Here is a 20,382-nt window from a genome sequence, read left to right as displayed (position 1 = left end):
ACTTCAACAATTTATTTTTTTTCCCCAATTGCCTAAGTTTTTTCAGATAATACATAACTATAATACATTGCCAAATAGCAACACAAATGCCACTCTGATCTGCAATTTTAGGAATCCGTATAAATTTAGTTACATAGAAGGAAGGAAAGCCAAGTCTGCATAATTGATAGCTATTCATAATTTAAATTTGACTCAAAATCTGCTCCTGTCTCTTTGTATCTGATTAAATATTGTTGTTTCCACAAGATTTTAGGCAACAAAGGCTGAGCAGAATTTCTATTTTTGTACAAAAATACTATAAAGACTGTTGTAAAACTCTTATGTCCCAGGTATTCGAGGTACTTATGATTCAAGGTGCACAGGAAAACTGCCTGGATGGCCAGGCCCAAAGGATCGTCATGAATCAAGTTAAATCCAGATGGCAGCCAGTCAAAAGTGGTGTTCCTGAAGGGCTCAGTATTGGGGCCAGTTACCTTCACTATCTTTATCAGTGATCTGGACAAGGGGATCAAGTGCACTCTCAGTAAATTTGCAGATGACACCAAGATGGCTGGAAGTGTTGATCTGCTGGAGGGTAGGAAGGCTCTGCGAGGGATCTGGACCAGCTGGATCGATGGGCAGAGGCCAATTGTATGAGGTTCAACAAGGCCAAGTGCTGTGCCCTGCACTTGGGTCAAAAAAACCCCAGGCAGCGCTACAGGCTTGGGGAAGAGTGGCTGGAAAGTGCCTGGCAGAGAGGGATCTGGGGCTGTTGGTTGACAGCCGGCTGAATATGAGCCAGCAGTGTGCCCAGGTGGCAAAAAAGGCCAACACCATCCTGGCTTGTATCAGGAATAGTGTGGCCAGCAGGACTAGGGCACTGATCATCCCCCCGTACTCAGCACTGGTGAGGCCGCACCTTGAATCCTGTGTCCCGTTTCGGGCCTCTCACTACAAGAAAAGCACTGATGTACTGGAAGGAGTTCAGAGGAGGGTGACGAGGCTGGTGAGGGGCCTGGACAAGTCTGATGAGGAGTGGTTGAGGGAACTGGGGCTGTTTAACCTGGAGAAAAGGAGGCTGAGGGAAGGCCTTATTGCTATCTACAACTACTTGAAAGGAGGTTGTAGCATGGAGGGTGTTGGTCTCTTCTCCCAAGTAAGAAGCGACAGGATGACAGGAAATTGCCTCAAGTTGCATCAGGGGAGGTTTAGATTGGATATTAGGAAAAACTTCTCCACAGAAAGAGTTGTCAGGCATTGGAACAGGCTGCCCAGGGAAGTGGTGGAGTCGCCATTTCTGTAAGTGTTTAAAAGATGTGTAGAGCCCCATGAAGCATTCTTTCTTTAGCATATAACATGAAACTATATATATATGTTTCAAACGCGTAAATTATCAGTGGCTTGTACTTTGAAACTGGTCTTAGTACAGCTTAGCACTGTTCTGTGACTTTCAAAATATAGGACCAAAGCTTTCACATGGCCTGAGACAATGGAGGGACCATCACACTCATCAGAGCTGAGGCTTGGGCTCTTCTACTGGCAGCCCATGGAGCAGCCCCAGTGCAATGACACCAGTCCCACTGGAAGGATGTTACCCCAGTATGGCGTAAGCAAGGAGCGAGATGGCATGTAAAGAAGCATTCATGTCCCATCTCCCAGAGCTACAGGACATGATAAAGCAGTGCTCTGCTCAAACTAAAGATATTTCCCTGGTGGTCTGAAGCAAAGGCTTGTGGACACAAATTATCTTGACAGCTGTTGATGACGGCAAGGAGATGGCTTCACACAGGTTACAGGCCCAATGCTTGGGCCTCTGGTGGTGCAGCAAGCAAAAACAGGGGTCTGGTCAGAGGACTAGGCCACAGAGGCCACGAGTGCCACCTCAGTACTCCAGCTGTGTTCAGCCCTGGCTGCAGCTCCATGGGTCACTGGCTGATGTCACACACAGGAATTTGGCAGCGCATGCACTTCTGCTCAGCATCACAGCACCAGGAGACCTGCCTCCCCCAGACATCTGGCTGAAGTTAGTTTTAAGAATATTGAACTATTTTTGGTCTCAAATTCAGGCTTTTTAAACTCACGGTTAGAATCATACAATCATTTCAGTTGGAAGAGACTCTCAAAATCATCAAGTCCAACTCAACCATGTCCCTAAGAACCTCATCTAAATGCCTTTTAAACACCTTCAGGGACGGTGACTCCACCACTTCCCTGAGCAGCCTGTTCCAATGCCTGACAACACTTTCCATTACGAATTTTTTCCTAATATACAATCTAAACCTCCCCTGGTGCAACTTGAGGCCATTTCCTCTTGTCCTATCACTTGCTACTTGGGAGAAGAGACCAACACCCTCCATGCTACAACCTCCTTTCAGGTAGATTGTTACAGATCTCAAATTAGCAGAAATGTTTACATGCAGACTAGTTTTAAGGCTGTGCTTTCTTTAAACCAGCAACTTGTGTGTTTTGTTTTGTTTGTTTGTGTTTTGTTTTTTTTTTCCTTGTCTTGGTTGGTTGTGTTTGTTTTTGGTTTTAAATCACAAAACCAATTTCCTATAGGCAATCTCACACCCCACCAGCAGGGACAGCCATGTGATCTGGGTGCCCCGGAGATGTGAAACACACATGGATTAATAAATGACACAGGCCTGGGACCAGTCTCTGGCAGCGAAGCCAGCTGGCACAGATGCCAGCAGCTGCATCCACACTGTGTACTGGGAGCGGTCCCTGGTCCAAGCTGACTCTCAAACCCTGTCTGGGGATTGTTGGATGCTGTGCAAATTGGCTCATGACAAGAACAGTGCCTGGTACCAACAATCATATGGTACAGCCAGCCAGATCCCTGTGCCTGAATACATGCCCTCATGCTATTTAATTTACTAGAAATAAAGTCATTATAGCAACTGGCCCTGGGTTCAGCTGCCCATTTCTCCTAGCTGGGTCATGCAGTCATTGAAAAGAGGAACAATATTGATCTGGCTGAAGTCTGCCCTACATACACCACCCTGTGCAATACTGGGCTTGTTCAAAAGGACTGGGAATTTGGAACAAGCAGTGGTTTGCTGTTTCTGCTCACAAGAGCCTTTCTTTCTTGTTACCTTGCACACCACAATAATATGTCAAGGTGGCCCATACTTTCCCACTTTTCCTCCTTAATTTTTATTAGTCTGAGGTCAGTGTAAAGGCATTGGCCAGAAACTGAATAAAGAGCATTTTCTGCCTTAAATAGTCATCACACACAGCCATAAAGGGAAATGAAACTAAAACCAAAAAGACAACCATTGCCTGAATAATGCTTGAGAGTATCACAATGGCTGCTTTTCAAATTAGGAGCCTGCCTGCAAACACAGGCAGTATCATTTATTTCTGGAAGAATACCATTGAGCCAGAGGTAGCAATACATGCACGCACCTCATTTTTTCAAACCTCAGTTTGCACGTTTTAATCCACGTGCAAAACACTTGAACACAGGTCACTAAGCAATTACCTATGTAGTTTGCTTTTCCTCGCATCCAGGATTTTTGTCAAAATGATTATTTATCTACTTCTCTCACATCACTTTGTATACAAAACTCTTGCCTATGTAGTTAATAGTACTGGTTTTGTGATTAAGAGGTTAATAACAATTACACTTGTTTCTACAAGAATCTGTTTTCTTAAACCATGTAAAGATGTCTGTTCTTGTCAAAAAGTGCAGGGGAACACAAGCTCAGTTTTAGAGCAAATGAAAGACCATGGGAGACACAGACAGAAGCACTCCAAGACATTTCTTAGGTTTACCCAAGCTTCCTGCTGGTGATCTCAACATTTGCAGTCCTTGGGCCATTCATGCAGACATTATTCACATCTCATAAAAAGCAGACAACTATGTTCATTTCTGATTCCTCAAAAAAAAATTTTTTTTAAGTCATCAGGTTTTTAGAGGATGAATATAAGCTGTAACAAAAAGTATTCTGTGGATGAAACTAGTTGGGCTTGGAGACTTCTTGGCTTGGCTTCCTGTTAATGAAAACTTACTAAGGAAATCCTCACCAAGCTTATCTCTTATCTATGAAAGAACCTACTACGAGGAGGGAAGGGAGAAGTAGAAGTATTCTAAATCACAGAGGAGCTTTCAGAATTCAGATAAAGTTCATGCATTTTCAGGCACTACAGCATGTATGTTTTTTTTTTTTTAAACAAGCAGTACATTCATAACTCCCTTTCCCTACTACTTTCTCTGGTATCTAATATGGCTTAGCCACAGTATCTGAGGAAAAGTTAACAGCTGGAAACCTAAGGTCCATGACCACCAGCATTTACAGCATTTCTTGTTTACTAAAAAAAGAAAAAAATCCTACCTTTGCTTTTAATCTTCCACTCTAAAACTAACACTCTGGAACTGAATTAGTGGTACAAGCTACTGTGGGATTTCCTACTTTCCTGCTGATCACAAGCTCCACCACCTTACAAGCAACCATGAAGATCGTACAAAGGGGAAGATGAGGTGCCAAAAAAACAGGGGTCCCAAATGTCCCCCAGAGCAAAGTTTGCAGCTGTGCAGCCTGCAAAAACCCTGCCTGCAGTGGGGCTGTCTCTGCAACAGCCCACCACACTCAACAGAGCTCCTCATTTGCTGATGCTTCACAGCTCAGGCTGCCATGGGACTCCAAACACCACACCAAACTCTCTAAAGTCTATGTGCTTTTGCTTTTTGGCTACAAACAAATCTAGCAACAGGAGGAATCAGATTGTGAATGTGAAGGTTCAGTAAGTGCTTGTACCATGCTGAACTGATGTTCCTGCTGAAGTCTAGTAGGATCATGAACTAGTTCATATTTTGAAAACATGGTGATGGATTTCTCTATTCCCACTCATTTACTGGCCATTGTAGAAGTTACTGAGAAGAGATTTGTTTATTAAGTCTGATTCATTTCCTGAAGGGAAGAGACTGCTCTCTTCTTCGATTAGTGCCTATATGTTGTGTAACCAACCCCTGCTACATAAGACACTGTGCCAAGTACAGTGGTCTACCGCCAATTGGAGTTGATATGTTTAAGCTAACGCCTTCCCCTGCTTTTTCCCCCCGAAGAAATCCAGCGTATATCCAACTCTTAGCTGACAATGGCAGCTAATGTACCCTCAGAATCTCCTATTAGTCCTGATTTCAGATGCAACACAAGCTAGAAAACATAAGGTAATATCAGACAGGCTTTCACTCATCATATCAGACAAGCTTTCACTTGTCAGACAGTGCTAAAAGCCTCAGCTACTAAGGCAGCACATACACCAGCCCAGGAAAGGCTCTGGTAGATGCAATATGCACTTCTGGAATTTAATTATAGTTATTCTGACTGAATGGGACACAAAATAGGGCTCAATGGAACAGAATAAAATGCAACATTTCACTGCCACAAACAGTATCAACTTTTTAATTCCAGTCATTAAATAGCTTTAGTCCAGGCCTAGGGTACAATAAAGCCAAAGGTGTCAATTTTGACTTGACAAATACATTATCTTCTCACCTGCACCCTTCAGCAAAATTAATGTTAAACCAGCTTTAGTCCTCTCTGCCCTCTGTTAGCACCTACCACACTGCTCTAGTATGATCTGCAGCTTTCAGCATAGGCAGAAGCAGGTACTGATGAAGAAAACCATTACCACAGCACATTAACCGCAATCCTTGAGCTCTGGAAGCCAGTTGCAGGGCTCTCCAGCAAAGGCCCACCTCCCCTCAAGCTCCTGGCCAGCAGAAAGCAGGCTACACCAAGGCCACTGCCTGACCAAGGACTCCCATGCCACAGGAGGCTGAAGCAATGGGACCAACAGGACAGGAGCAGGCACAAGGGCTGTGTGCCTGATATTGGAAAATGCACAGACGTGAACTTTCCTACTGGACTTCCAGGAACTGCAGAAGTGCAACTGGCCTTTGACAGCAGCTTATTGCTGGTGAAACTGATGAAATGGCCAGTGAAGCAAAGGCATGAATTTTAAGTCCAGTGAAGACAGCATGTAGAGGTATCTCTCCCCTGCCATTAAAATGCTGCAGCTGTCTTTAGCCAGCCCCGCATGCAGTAAAAGCCAGGTTGGACCACAGACTATGTTTTTACCATGAAAGCAGAAAGGATCTCCTCAGAAATTTTACTTTCATCCTGCACCACATACAGGCTACTGTAAAACATGAGGCCTTCACCATGTTGATTTGAACCACTTGTTGGTTGACTTCATAGCCCACATCTGCCCCAGCAAAACACAGCTGAGAGGAGGGACAGAACTTCCTTGTATCAAACAGAGAAATAGGGATGGAGTAGGGGAATGAGAACATACAGCTTAATAACACTAAGGATCAAGAGGAAAATATTTAAAGTGAGGATAATACATCACATAAGCAAAATGGATGCAAACTAGTTACAAATAAAACGTTAAGCCATCATTTCCAGTCTCACAGCACTGAGAGTCCTGAAGTTTCCGACATACATAAAGAGGGCAAAATACTTAGTGTCTCTTAAGACAGATAAGGGGTAACTGTTTTACATGAAAAGGCAATCCCTTCTGGATCTTTATGTAATAAACTGTTCCAGAAACAAATGTATAGGCAAATGCCTTAAAGAATATTGAGTTCAACACTACATTCAGCCAACACCTGCAAGGGAAGAAACCTCAGTGTGTATGTTCTCAGAGAAGCATCCAAATCAGAGATGTCTACAAGATAAAGCTTTGCTGTATTGCTTCAGAAAGGCTAAACATCAAGAAGGAAAGCATCAGAAAAGACTAATTTTCAGTACTCTCCTGCTTCATCTTAGCTTGTATCACAATAAACTTACTGGATATCCACTTTCAGTCACTGCCTATATATTTTTTTTATTCCAAGCCATGGATAAACTAAATAGCATAGAAGTCAGAGGCTGTTGGTAGCTATACATCTAAATCCTGAAACCAGTGTACCAGGAGGACATGTATCACTGCTATGAACCAACATCAAAACCTTCTTTATCTCCCATCTTCTGGCATACATTAGCTTGCATAGATGTAATTAGGTTTTCACTATACCTTATTACCTTTTAAGCTAAATTAAAAGCTTTAGGACAAACTCATGATTAGACCTTACTAGAATGTGTTTTCTTTTTTGGTTGTAATTGTTGTTTTGTTTTTTTAAAGAGCTGTTTACCTTAAGACCCTAAAGTACTCCATAAGGCAGATGCACCACCTGCTTAAGAATACAATTAAACCTTTATTTGCTATTATAAGTGAATTCAAAGTCAAAGGTAAATTTATCAAATTTACACTCACTGCTGAAGGGGGTAAAATCTCATTATCTGTCATGTTCTAAACACAGGTAAGGATTTTCTCTCCATATCCCTTCAAGACAGGGCACTGTATTTGCTCTGTCACCTGAATCCAGATAATTCTAATCCAGATAATTCAACCTGGTAGCAAAATAGGCCAATTCACATTAGGACAGTCTTTTCTCAGATTTCTCACTGCAGGACTCAATTCCTAAGGAAATCTCTATTACAAACTCATAAAGGTCAAAAGCATTGCCTTCTGGGGCTGATCAATAACTATTGTTGTTTCAAGAAACTGTTAAGAACATTGATCTTTTATCTCGCAGTAAGAGGGAACAGTACGGGATTTGGAGGATAAAAGACAACTTTAGATCAAACTTCTCTGTAAACCTGGCAGCAGAACAGCAGTGCTCTTCTACCCAGAACTGTGCTTTGGCACTGCCTTTGATTCAGTGCTCAAAACCTTAAGAGTTCCCTGAAAAACTTAATTTAAGTGGTGAATACACATGGTATGACAAGCAAAGCCCATATGTTCAAAGTCTGGCCAAGGTTAGTTACACAACACTATTTCCTGGAGCTTGACTAAGAAAAAAATTAAAACACCACTTTTTTTTTTTTTTTTTTTTTAAACCCAGCCTTCACAACAGTTCTTCCTATTATGAGGATGAAGGCTGTATTTTGTCTATCTAAAATTTTAGGATAGTCTAATTTGAGAATTTTTTATCTGCTTTCTAATAGCCAAATACCCATTTTGACTATTATTTATGCACAGTTTCAAGCCATCAGGCAGACAGAATGTGACATATGAAGAACCCTGGACATACATACGGTTTCATGATATGTAAAGTTCCCTCCCAGTAGGGCTGCCTGGTAAACCTGCCTTCTCCTGCTGCTTTCACAAAATTGTCCTTGTCATTCTCTAGGCTTGCTCCAGCCACTTGCCCAACCTGTTTGCTGCCGTACCTGCCATTCCTGTGTGGATGTCTGTTTTATAGTTTTCCCATTTACTGCATTTCATGCTTCACCTCACAATAGCATAAAGAAGTAAGTTTTGTTTTCTCTTTCCTAAAACAACCCATGAGGACAAGGCTCTGCTGAACAGGATGTGTCCTGCTGTGTGTGGCTATTATCGGTCCCCGATGTCTGCTGGTCCTGTCCCCTCCCACGATGTCCCAACCCATCCTGTGGCACCACAGCTGCATCCCTCACTCCCTCGCACCATAAGCAGAAGGGAAACAGATGTGGTCTCCCTTGCTCCCCTCTTTGCAAAAGACTACACTAGGGACTACTGCAATTCTCATCAAATCTCTGGGCAAATACACGCAGATACTGGCAGAGTTTTATATAAAACCACTTGTATTTGACAGGTGTGTGACAGAAGTACCATGGGCAAGGTAATTAAACATGGTTTCTGGGGTGCTTTTAAGTGAATGGTCTTCCAACAATGTCTGAGAGGTTACAGGGCACAGAACACAGTGATGTACAGATGATGCTTGTGCAAAAGCCAGTTGCTCTCCTTAGGGCATTGTGCATTATTTACAAAGCTTTTAGAGCTCTCAAGCACAGGAGCAGCACATGCCTGCATTACACCCTCCCATTTTTCTTTCCCATTTGTTCTCTGAGCTGTCAAGCATATTCTGACTTCTCTTAAGGCTGCTACAAACAACATTTTACAAAACTTTTTCCACTTTTGAGCAGTTCTCTTGTACATATTATCACATAACTGAAAGATGTTGCTGCCAAACCTGTGCACAGAATGCTGTCTGCAGATACCATGCAGGAACCGGTGCAGCTGGAGAAAGGGAAAGAAAAAAGTCTGCCACAATAACCAAAATCCTAGAAGGTAGGTCAAATGAGCCACTGACATATTTCTATTGTGCTACAGCTTTGCGTGCTATTTGAGACCTTCCGTCCACTAAGTGACCCTCAATGAAAGGCCAGCCTTACTGAACTAGCCTGGTCACTTCAAAACTGTTGCAGTTCTTTTTAAGATATTACAGCTGTTTAACAATGTAACATCATTGCTTCCTCTAGCCATCCCTAGCTTTAGGAGAAAAAACAACAAGTTTCCTGCAACAGTACATTTATAGTTATATGCCGGCTCTGTACCACATATCCTCTATAACCAGCATTTGTTTTTCTTGCAGGGGCCGCAGGGCACGCACAGAGGTGGCATTGTGCAGTCCCCTCTCAGCGAGGAGTGTTGTTCAGCTGCAGAACTGGAGACACTGCAGGGGAAGGTCACCAAGCCCGACAGATGCAAGATGCACTGATGAGAGATCCAGGCTCGGTGTAAATGGATACCAGTGAAATTAAGATGGGGTCAGGGAAGACAAGGAGTAAAACGAGAACTGGGTAATATGGGAGGCAGACACACCATCCTGAAACTTGCTGCAACTCAAGAGCATTGTTCAGCAACTGGTAGAAAATGAGGCTACCATAAGGCAAATGGAAGGTGTATTAAGTAGCTCTTCTTATTCCAAATAAAGTTTGTAATATACAATACATGCATTTACACCTTTTATATAAAGGATAATCTCTGAATCAAAGAGGCTAGTAAAAAATCACTGCATATCTGACTTTAAATTTTCAAACACCTCATGTTCCACTCTATTTTGATGCCTAATTGCACTGCTAAAACTAGGTCTGTACAATGCCTACGCCACATTGTCGTATTTCATTTTTGCAGCTGCCATCTTGCAGTTAAGACATGAACTTTATACAACTGCAAGAGTTGCACCAATTTGTGCATTGACCTACATGAACTAGCAGTTGCAGGATAGCTCAAATCAGAAAGACAAGCCTAAATGCTTGTTCTTTAAATCTTTAGCGGACTCTAAGTCCATGGGGAGGGAGAGCATCGTAAGGCAAGGGATATACAAGGTTTGGCAAACTTCAACAAGTCATCTCCTGGTGGCACCTAGTGCCACAGGAGGGTTAAACACATACATTGCAAGGTCATCCCATACCCCACAAATTACTACACAGAGCTTATCATCCCCAACAAGTACTTAGCACAACATTTTCTGTGCTAGTCCCAGGATTTTGGCATCTCGACAGGATACATGTTTGTCAAATCAGGAACAGTTACTTTTCAACATCTGCAACAGTTTCTGATTCCAAGAGCTTTTGGACCTTCTGTCTTCTCTTAAACCTCTTCCCAGCATCCACTTCTTCCACTGCAACAGCCAGCACTAACACCCACCCTCAGCTTTGTTCCAAATGCAGTCATCAAGTTGCAACACATCCAATTAGTTTAAAAAAATGCAGAGCAAACAAGTTGCATCTATGGTAATAGGTCTCCTACAAACTTTTGCACTGAGTTTCTTCATTTTCTCTCAACAATTTTATTGGTGACTGATGTTTTTATAAAAATTTAAAGAACCTCCAGGCGGGGACAAGTCTCTTAACACCCATGAAGAGCATCCACACCTTCTGCACTGTTTGAACTGCTGCTCATGCTGCAATAACCTGGGTGTGAAACCTACAGGCTTGGAGCAATGAACATACACAAACAGCCAGCATCAAAATCAGTTCTCACACCACCTGCACTTGTGCTGCGAACCAACAGCCACACACAAAGCAGAGAGACTGTCTGTGACATAATCCTGTATTTAGATGAGAATTACAAACCTGTATTGCAACTACAGCTCTGCAAAGCAATTGCTCACTACCATTCCACCACAGGAGAAAGGAAACCCAAGAGAGTTTAGCAAGGGTCTGCAGGTCCTCATGTCTTGCCTGGATGCAGCACCAAGTGAACAGTGCAGCTTTCCCATTAGAGGCACTTCACAGGTGTGAACTCTTTATGCTTTATGCCCTGGATCTGGACAAGAAAACCACAAGGAGCAAGAGGTTGCTTTTGATATGTTTAAGGGTGGAAAGGTCACACTTCATGCTAGAAAGCACGACAGCAGGATGCCAAAGACAATCCCCACATCTCTTGTCACATATGCACATTCCCATTCCCAGTTTACCATTAGTTTAGAGAAACTGAGATATAATCAACACAACACAGTCATTCATTTTTTTGTACCCCCTAAAAATCTGCTAGTTAGCATATCCGAAAGACAAGCCTTGGACAACAGCTTAAGCGCACATCTGCATTTAAAAACTTCTTAAGTATACAGCTGCAGTTAAAAGCATCAAACTGTAAACCAAATGTAGCAACACAAGCTCTGCACAGTTTTCCTTACATGAGATGAAGATGCTAATATGAACGTACATGAAAAAACAGTCTGGGCTCATTGTTTATATGGTGATCCATACAAAGAAGCTGAGACATCGCAGTTCAAAAGGAGCTTAAGATGATATGAGGTAGTGGAGAAGACAAAGGTCTCTGTTTGCTTATTTAAAAATAAAATAAATCCCATGGCAAAAAATATTTTTCTCCTCATTTTTTTCTCCTTCTAAGAGACTAGAATGCCTATTTTTTAAAAAAACAAAGGATTTTGACAATTTTCAGTTGACTATAAAAGCTTTTACCTCCTGTGATTACTTTAAAGAGAACAGTTCTTGAGTGCAACACCTACATTTCCAAGGTCTGTAGCATGGAAGTGTGCACAGAACTCCCACTCAAAAGAGGGCACAGAGCAGAGCTCATAATTACCAGGAAAGCCAGCTACACCAGCGCATGTCTAAGATTTCCTCACCTGTAATATTGCTAGTGGAAAAAAAGACAGCTAGTGGCAAAGTGCGGGTTTACCGTGATGGCACCCAGCCCCCCCCTGCCAGTCTTGCACGGTGACACACGATCAGCACATTGGACACCCAGCTGAATTAGCACTCACAGCACTGGCAGGCTCTTGAGAAACACAGAAAGGTGCCCACGCCAAGCAGAACTGCTTGCACTGAAAGCTGGATGAGTCAGTGCACATCTCCCACCCTAACCCCATGCTCAGGTAAGATTAATGACACTAAATCTTCTCTGGAGCACAGAGTGAGATATGTCTGAACTTGACATGCCAGTGACCTACTTTTTAGACATGCCCAACACCCACATTCCCTCTGAAGACAACAAAAGACAAGGAGGCTCAGCAATTTTGAAATCGTAGCACATGCTTTTAACACACAGAAAGCTAGGACAACTTAGGGCCAGCTATGCACATTAGAAAAATCCCACTTTAGCTTCACGTGCAGCACCTACAGCATTCAATGCTATGGATCACTAAAGACTTTACACCAGGGGTATCAAACTCATTTTCATTGGAGGTCACATCAGCCTTGCGGTTGCCTTCAAAGGGCCGAATGTAATTTTAGGACCGTATAAATGTAGGAGTGGTTACATTTATATGGTCCTAAGATTGCCTTCAAAGGGCCGAATGTAACCGCGAGGCTGATGTGACCTCCAATGAAAATGAGTTTGACACCTCTGCTCTACACATTTGGATATATGCGTCTGTTAATTCCACCCATTTGCTGGCAGGTGAAAGAGCACGGATGAAAGCTAACAATTTATTTCTTGTAGCCATCCTGCATCACACTTATATATTCTTGGATAACAAATGCAACCACTCCTTTAACTCCCACCTGCCTAGACAGGTGCACCCATTTTCCTCGGAAGAAAAACACAAAGTAAAAATACATCTTCTCCCTCCCAATGCACATCAGCTGTATTATAAGGAGATACAGGCTCAGCCTGTTTTGCCCTAGTAAGGAATCAGCCAAATTAACTAAGATTAGGAGACAATGGACATCATTCAATTAACATGACTGACTAGGATTCAGAAGTGAAATATGTATGTCATACACACAGAAAAGAAACCCCAACCTTGCAGGTTATGTAAAGTTTAGATAATCTAGTTAAATATGTAAACTTCCTCTGAGATTCCTTCTTTCCCTCTCTATGCCATTCTTTATGAGGAATAACTGCACTCTCTGTTATTACTTAGCTTTCATTTTATTTCTTAAAATACGTGCATGTGCTACAAATAAAACAATTTGGGGCTATATAATGCAAGACTATGTGTCCAAGCTATAGCTGAAACCATTTCCATGTCTTTTAAAACCAGATAAAACCACTGATGCCATACAAAGGCTAGAGACCAAACTCCTGCTTTGAAGAGTTTATGGGTATAGAGCCATAACATGTGTCAAAGAAAACCTTTAAAGTGGTAGCTACTTATTGTGTATGTTAAGACTACCAGCAAATTCAAGAATATGTTCAGCCATTAGCCAAGGAACCGATGGAGAACTCCCTCCTCTTCATCTTTGGAAGAGTGTCCTCCCCAGCCTGAAGCAACTGTTGGAGACGGCAAGTTCTTTCAGCTGAAGTTCTCTGCAAAAGTTACAGAGCATTTCTCTTATAGGAGCAGTGCATATCACAGGCTGGTAAATGCAACGAAAACTCTTTTATTTGACTAACACGAGAGAGAGAACATCACCATAACTGTCCTTTGCAGTTTCCAGGGATCTCTAAAAGTCCTCCATATTCCAAGGCTATTAAACATCTATGTAAACACTAGAAGGCAGGTCTAAACAGGAAAAGGTACCATAAGGATCTGCACAAGCCTCATCATAAGCCACAGGTACTGAAAGTTTGAATTATTTTCTTCCACCCCCCATATCCTGAAACCTCCAAGTTTGACTCCTAACCTGCTGTTCCTTCCAAGTAAGTTTAAACTCTGGACCTTATAATTACAATAAAAATGCTAATGTAGATGGAAAATGAAAGAAAAACCCATCAATCAACATCTTCCTGCCTAAAGAAACAAAAGGCATGAACTAGCTTATAGCATCTCAAGATGCCACAAACCAGCCCCATAAGCAGGCAAATTACCTCGTTGATGCCTTTAAACAGAAAACAACCTGGGAAGCTCCAGACATTACTACAGTATTTTACTATCCACATCACCAGCAAATCCTTAGACATCTACCAGTACATCTAGAAGCAGAATTCTTCACCCAGTTTCATCAGCAAGTAGGACCTAACTGACCTACAGCAGGAGGTTGCTCTGGGATGGGAAGGGAAAGGGTGGTGCTCATGAACTAACAAGTTTCTTAGTGGGAAACCCTGGTTTCCACTTCACCACTTGTTTCTTGAACGTGATACCTCAGTTATTAGTGAAACAAAGATCTCTAATCAATCCCTTGCTCTACATTAAAATGTTGACTTGGAGCATCAACAACTCGTACATGTTAAAACAGCAGAAGCTACTTCTTTTTTCTAAGGTCAGAGGAGAGGCAGAGATTGAGAGGGACACATATACAAGAGCAAATGAATTTCAGGAATACTTTCTTGCAGATACAAAGAATTGGCTGAGTAAGCCTAACAATTTACAATAGGCCAAAATACATTCAAGCTTTATTCAGCTTCACAATAAATGAGAAAATAAAATCATGGTGATGTAAAACTCTGCTTGAAGTCTCTTTTACAGTGTACTTGTTTTAAGTAGCTCAGTTCCTCTTGCTACGAGGCATGAGAGTTCATTTGGAAAGCACAGCTTAAGGGAAATTAAATGATCTTAAATTTGCACATATTTGACAACTAGCTGAAAACTAACTCACAGTGAGGACAAAGACAAGATGAAAGAAATACTGTCAGTTTTGTGAAAGCTAGCAGAGATGTATAAGCAAATACTCAACAAGATAGCAGGCATCCAAGAAAACCAGCCCACCAAAAAACCCTTTGAGAATCAAAACATCATCACACACTGGTCAACATTTGTCTTTCAAGCTAGGGTCACAAGTTACACACTATGCACCAGAGTTGCAAAGAAACCACACTTGAAATATTATTAAGGTACGGCAGAAGCAAAATGTGCTCTTAACTTAAAGGCGGGCACCTTGTCCTGGTTTCGGCTGGGATAGAGTTAATATTCTCCACCACACAGCTTCAGGATGGAGTTTTGAAGCTCCAGCTGCAGGGCTGAATTAAGTTTGAGCTCTTTCAGAAGAGCCAAAGCTGCCTCTGGGCAGCCTCAGACCCCGCACTAAACCACTAAATGGCCTGAAAACATTCTCCTCTTTGGCAGCTTTACAACACGGGATTTAACTCCAAGATCTTATCACTGATACACGGTATTTTTAAACAATTACCAAGAAACGTTTGGAGAGGGGAAACCGGAACCAAAACTACTGTTTTAGCCAATGCCACCGCAATCTCTAGGCAAGGTCAAAAATCTCCACAGCCTCCCCAGCAATCCTGGTGATGAAAGCGATCTCAAGCCCCATTTTACCCACATTAAGAAAAGTCACTCAAGTCCTGCAAGTTTCCGCAGCACTGCAGCCCACTCATTGCCCTGACCAACACGGCGGTGGAGAAGGAGATGGACACCAAGCTGGAGACCCCCTGCCCCACACTCCTTCCCCAGCAGGACCAGGTGTGGCTGCCTAAAGCCGTGTCCCCATGCTGGACCACCACGGCCCCGGCGCTTGCCCGGACACCGCTGGTGGAGTCCACAGCCACATCAGTGACGGTGTGTCACCAGCATCGCTCGCCAGTGATGGAGATAAAGCACCATCGCAGGACCTCTCACGTCCCACCAGCACTCGTCGGTGATGCTAGCAGTGATGGACCAGGACCCTGGTCCACAACCATCACCGGCAAGTGACGGGGGACGCGACAGGCCACGGCCCCGCAGGACCTGTGGACACCCCCTTCCCGGTACCTGTCCTCGGAGACGCTGATGACCCCGTCCTCCTTGGGTACTATCGCTGCCATGTTGACCACCTCCTGCGAGCCCTCCACTTTGTTGAGCAGGAGGGGCTTGCGTGTCAGCGCCTTGGGCTGAGGCTCCGCCGCCATGGGCGCCACGGGGCCGGCGGGCACCGCCGCTGCGGCCGGGGGAGGCTGCGGCCGGGGAAGGCGGCCGCACTGCCGAGGCGGAGGAGGGACTTGCCGGAGCCGGCTTCGCCGCCGGCTCCCTGGGGCGCAGGAACCAACGCGGCGGCGGCGGCACCGCCCCCGAGCCGGGCTGTGCCGGGCCGGGCGGGGCGGGGCGGGCTGAGCAGGGGAAAATGGCGGCCGCCCGCCGCCATCTCGAAGTGATGGGGTGCTGCGCCGCGCCTTTGCGGAGGGAAACCTTTGGGCGAACAGTTGTTTAAACACGCATCTCCTCCCATGGCTGCCCTCCCAGGGGCGCGGGCTGTCCGGGCCGAGCCAGGGCACGCCTCAGGGGGCAGCCGGGTAAACGCATCCCGGCTCTGAGGGGTGCCCGGTGCCCCTCTGTTGGCACGGGTGGGCTGTTGTGCTGTCCGTGCCGTGGTGACATCGCCGTGAACCCTTCTGCGAAATAAAGAGGCGGGGGTAAAGATTAAACGGGGCGATCGCTTCCCTCTGTTTACATTACTTTTTCCTATCTGGGTTTACCTTGGGGCTGAAGGTCAGCAGGTGATGTTAAAACAGGATTTCTGCTGCTGCATTAGGCAGTAGGACCTCGTGTTAAACTTCATGCGTTATCTTCTGCATCACACAACGTTTACGTAATTGAACAATTTCTACGTGGCTTTCGGTATTCAGGGTTGAAAATTGGTGAAATAAAAGGCGGGGGCAGCCTGGGCAGAGGTAGCGGCGAGCACGAGCCTTGTGGCCGGCAGGGCTTGGCAGCGGGTTTGTGGCCCAGTGGTAGAAATCCACCGTCAGGGAGTTTATTCCTAATTGAAATAAATGCAACAGGCTTCCAGCAGCTCACATCCAACAAGATGCTACTTTTCACTCACTTTTCCTGGCGGATTTTTTGAGGTCCAAGAAGACCAGATAACTTGCCCAAAGCTCTGTGCTAAAGCCAGTAAGAAAGCACTTCCTCCGGAGGCGTGTGCCAAACTTTCATAATCTCTCTCAAAAGATTCTGGAAAACCATGCTCAATGTCTGAGCGGTTGTCCTACGTTGGAGAACCTGTCAGCTGACAGGAAAGCATTATTTCAGCTGTAACTTTAATTTTATCCACAGCAGTTCTCTGTGAAAAAAATTAGAGCTCCTGCCCATCAGCAGAAAACTGAGGAAACATTGGAAGAGTTCAGGTACGAAAAACTCAAAGATCAAGAGTTCACTTTTTCTCTGGGGGTAACACACAGCAACAGAACAAATCCTGATGGCCTGCTTGGCACTTACATTGCCTATGTAGTATAACAGAGGCAACAGAGGAAAGATATAGGAAATTATTTGGGGCAGAAACTAAACTTTCATAATGTTTAGTAATCTGTGTTATGCTAAACAAACAAGCAGTATCTGCAGGACCACAGCAAGACATACAAGCTTCACTTGACTAAACTTTGGAGATTCAGAAGTGTACTGTGGATGGAAAGGTCTGGTCAGCAACACTCAAAAGGCTGCATAATGGCTTACAGGAAAAGAATCTGCAGTCTCAAACTCTTTCCCAGAGGACATGTGATTGCACTAGTTCACATCTCTTTCTCACAATTCCTAGAAGGGAACTACTTATAAAGAGACAAAAACCAATCCTCTTACTGCTATGGATCATCCTGTGGTCTTAGGCTAGACCTACAGATAGAAATGCTTATCTCGCTATTTGATGAGACAAGTGAGATATTCTTTCAGGATGCTCATATACCTGATAGTTGTCAGAATGGACAATGTATGTAAAAATGTCTTTTAAAAGGGAAATCTGGCAAGGTTTGCTGCCTTTGCAGTTGTTCGTATTCAAGACTGGGTGCTGTGCATCGCTGACAGATAAACAGGCTGAGAATGTGCTGGAGAGAACAGACTGCCAGCTCTTGGGAGACCCTGCTTTTGCCAAACAGGCTTCCTTAAGGAAGCAGGTAATGGAGAAAATTATTGTCTTGATAGGCAAAGGTGTGATTCACAGGGCTGGAATTATGTCCTACGTATCCCCCAAATTAGCTGGATTTTCTTTGATTGCCTATCGAGACATGCTACATTTCCCTATTAACCTTGTCTCTCCCATATCTTTAAACAGTTTCAGGTCCAACACTATTCCTTCAAAGCTTAAGACACTGTTTGGAGGAAAACACTGAAAGGGGAGCATGCATTTTGGACCAAATAAAAAAAAAAAAAGTATGCTGAAATAAAATATATGCTTTATATAAAGTTTTGATCTTAGGAAATAAGTTGACCTTTGGGAAACAAACAAACAAAAGCAACTACAATGCAAGAGAGGCTCCAGCAGCCAGTCAAGATAAAAATCTTAAGGGCAGGTTTTAAAGCTTATCGGTAATGGTGACTTCCTCTGCAAGACCAGGAAGGCTCTTGAATAATAGAAAGATGTCCTGAGGTGTAGTACATCGCTTTACCAGGTGTCCAGACTTGAGGTCAGTGCTCTACTCTGCCTTATTAGAAAGGGGAATATGGTTGGGAAACTATTGTACACAAAAGCAGTTTTGATGTGACAGAGGGGAGGAAAAGTAATGCATGGAAAACTGGGGAGAGGAGGGGAAGCAGAGAAGAAATAGATTTCAAAGGGAGGCAGGAACATGGAGCTTCCTCCTGCATTGCACCCAACAGGCTAAAAGAATATTGTTGTAATGGTGGAAAAGACATTGAAATTAGCATCAAGACCTGAGTGTTCTTCCAGATCTACTGTTGTCACACACAATTCAATCAAAAACTTTAAAAAAAGTTTTCCCATAATGACAAAAACTAATGGACAAAAATACTTCAAGTTAGAATCACTTTAGACATTAAATGAAATTAGTACCTACATAAGCAAAATCAGGGTAGAAAAGTGTTTCCCCACCTAATTGAAAAAAAAAATCAGGAAAATAAATGTTACAAATACTTCTTAGCATTTTTTTTTTCATTTTCTGTCTTAGCTTTGAGGTCAAATTTCATGGATTAAAAATATTGCTAGCACTGAATGCAAACTGACTTAGTAACTGAATTTGAAGCCATGAAAGGAAAGCTAATTCAGTTCTTTTTCTACATTTAAAAAAAAGTGAGGTTAAGAATTATATGCTGCTTGCTCTGGTACATAATTTTTGCAGGTAATAATAACCATTACCTGGAAGGAAATTCATATGACTACTTCATTTAAAGGTTCTTTTTCTTATTAAAAAAATTATGAATGGGTAGAAAGTGTGGTTACTAGTGTGGTATGCTTGGATTATTTGAACTTTCCTGGAAGAGCATATCCTTCAGTAACACAGGGTGAAAAACAAGCTTACTTTATATTGGATTAATATTACCTCATCTCTGTTGCTTAGCGTCATTTTCTCGCCCTGCATTTTGGCATGACAGCAGAGTAAACAAGACATCCTTCCCTCTGTTAGTTTTGGCCTTTATTTTCTTGATGCAGGTTGACTTTCCCTCCTTGGATTTGGATGGAGCAGAATTAGGCTGCCTGCCTATGAGCAATAGCACTGATGTGTTCCCGAGCAGGATGATGACAGGATCCTGACCTCTGGGAAGGAGCAGTGCTGGTTGGAAACGATGTGTTCGCACACAGTGGGGCCACCACCTTACGTGCCCTCGTACCGCACCAGAGGCTCAGGGGACTTCCTCCAGTTCCACATCTGCAGTCTGGTATGAATGAAGCCTGGGAGATGGGGCAAAGTGAATTCCCCACCTTCTCCAGGAAATTTGCTTTAAAAGCTGCTCTCTGGCTCCATCTTCTGTTTGTTAATTGGTTAGTTTGGGGTTGTTTTATTTATTTATTTAGGTTTATCAGGGTGAGTCAGATTCTTCTGAGTTTTATGAAGTAAATTTGTTTAAAAACTAGGTAATCATGTCTTGTGTGGCAGTTCAGACAAGCAGAAGAGAATCCCGACCCACAGGTGAGGAGGGAGCTGGAGGTTCTCCAGCTCTTCTGCCAGCCCTGGGTTTTCTCTTACAAGAGGGAAAAACAACCTGGCCAAAAAGCATAGCAATATATTCTGTTTTGGTGTAATTGTAACTTTTCTTCAAAATTATGATCATTACATGATCTGGCAACATAGTGGCATCTCACAGACCTTTCAGCTAAAACTGGCAAGCACTGGGGCCCCTGGGTAGGACAGTTTAATAAACAGGTTGGCCTCTTTGCGGATACTAAGAAAAACAGCCCTTTCATAAAGTGCTCAACAATAATAAGAGTAATATTAATAATCACAAGAAGAGGCCTTTAATAATGAAAAACTGGTTTATGGCGATGAAATCTTAGGTACGAACTGTTCAACACATGCTCCTTTGAGCCATTAAGTAATCTGACGCCAGTTGCTCTCGTTCTGCAAAGAGGGGAACTA

At 43.3% G+C, this 20,382-nt stretch overlaps 1 protein-coding gene across 1 annotated transcript in view; it reads right to left on the bottom strand.

The window, feature by feature from the left end:
* The window catches only part of WDFY2 (WD repeat and FYVE domain containing 2), a 67,197-nt gene extending 51,075 nt beyond the window's left edge, over nt 1-16,122 (bottom strand). The window contains exon 1 of the mRNA XM_082053651.1: nt 15,854-16,122. Within this exon, the coding sequence (XP_081909777.1) occupies nt 15,854-15,990 (137 nt within the window). The 5' untranslated portion in view covers nt 15,991-16,122. The remainder of the gene's footprint in view (nt 1-15,853) is intronic.
* Between the last annotated feature and the right edge of the window lie 4,260 nt (nt 16,123-20,382).

Source organism: Streptopelia decaocto (genome assembly GCF_964273445.1).
Source record: "Streptopelia decaocto genome assembly, chromosome: 1".
Lineage (NCBI taxonomy): Eukaryota > Metazoa > Chordata > Aves > Columbiformes > Columbidae > Streptopelia > Streptopelia decaocto.
Note: the sequence above shows the minus strand (reverse complement) of the source record. Positions and strands in the feature narration are given on the sequence as shown.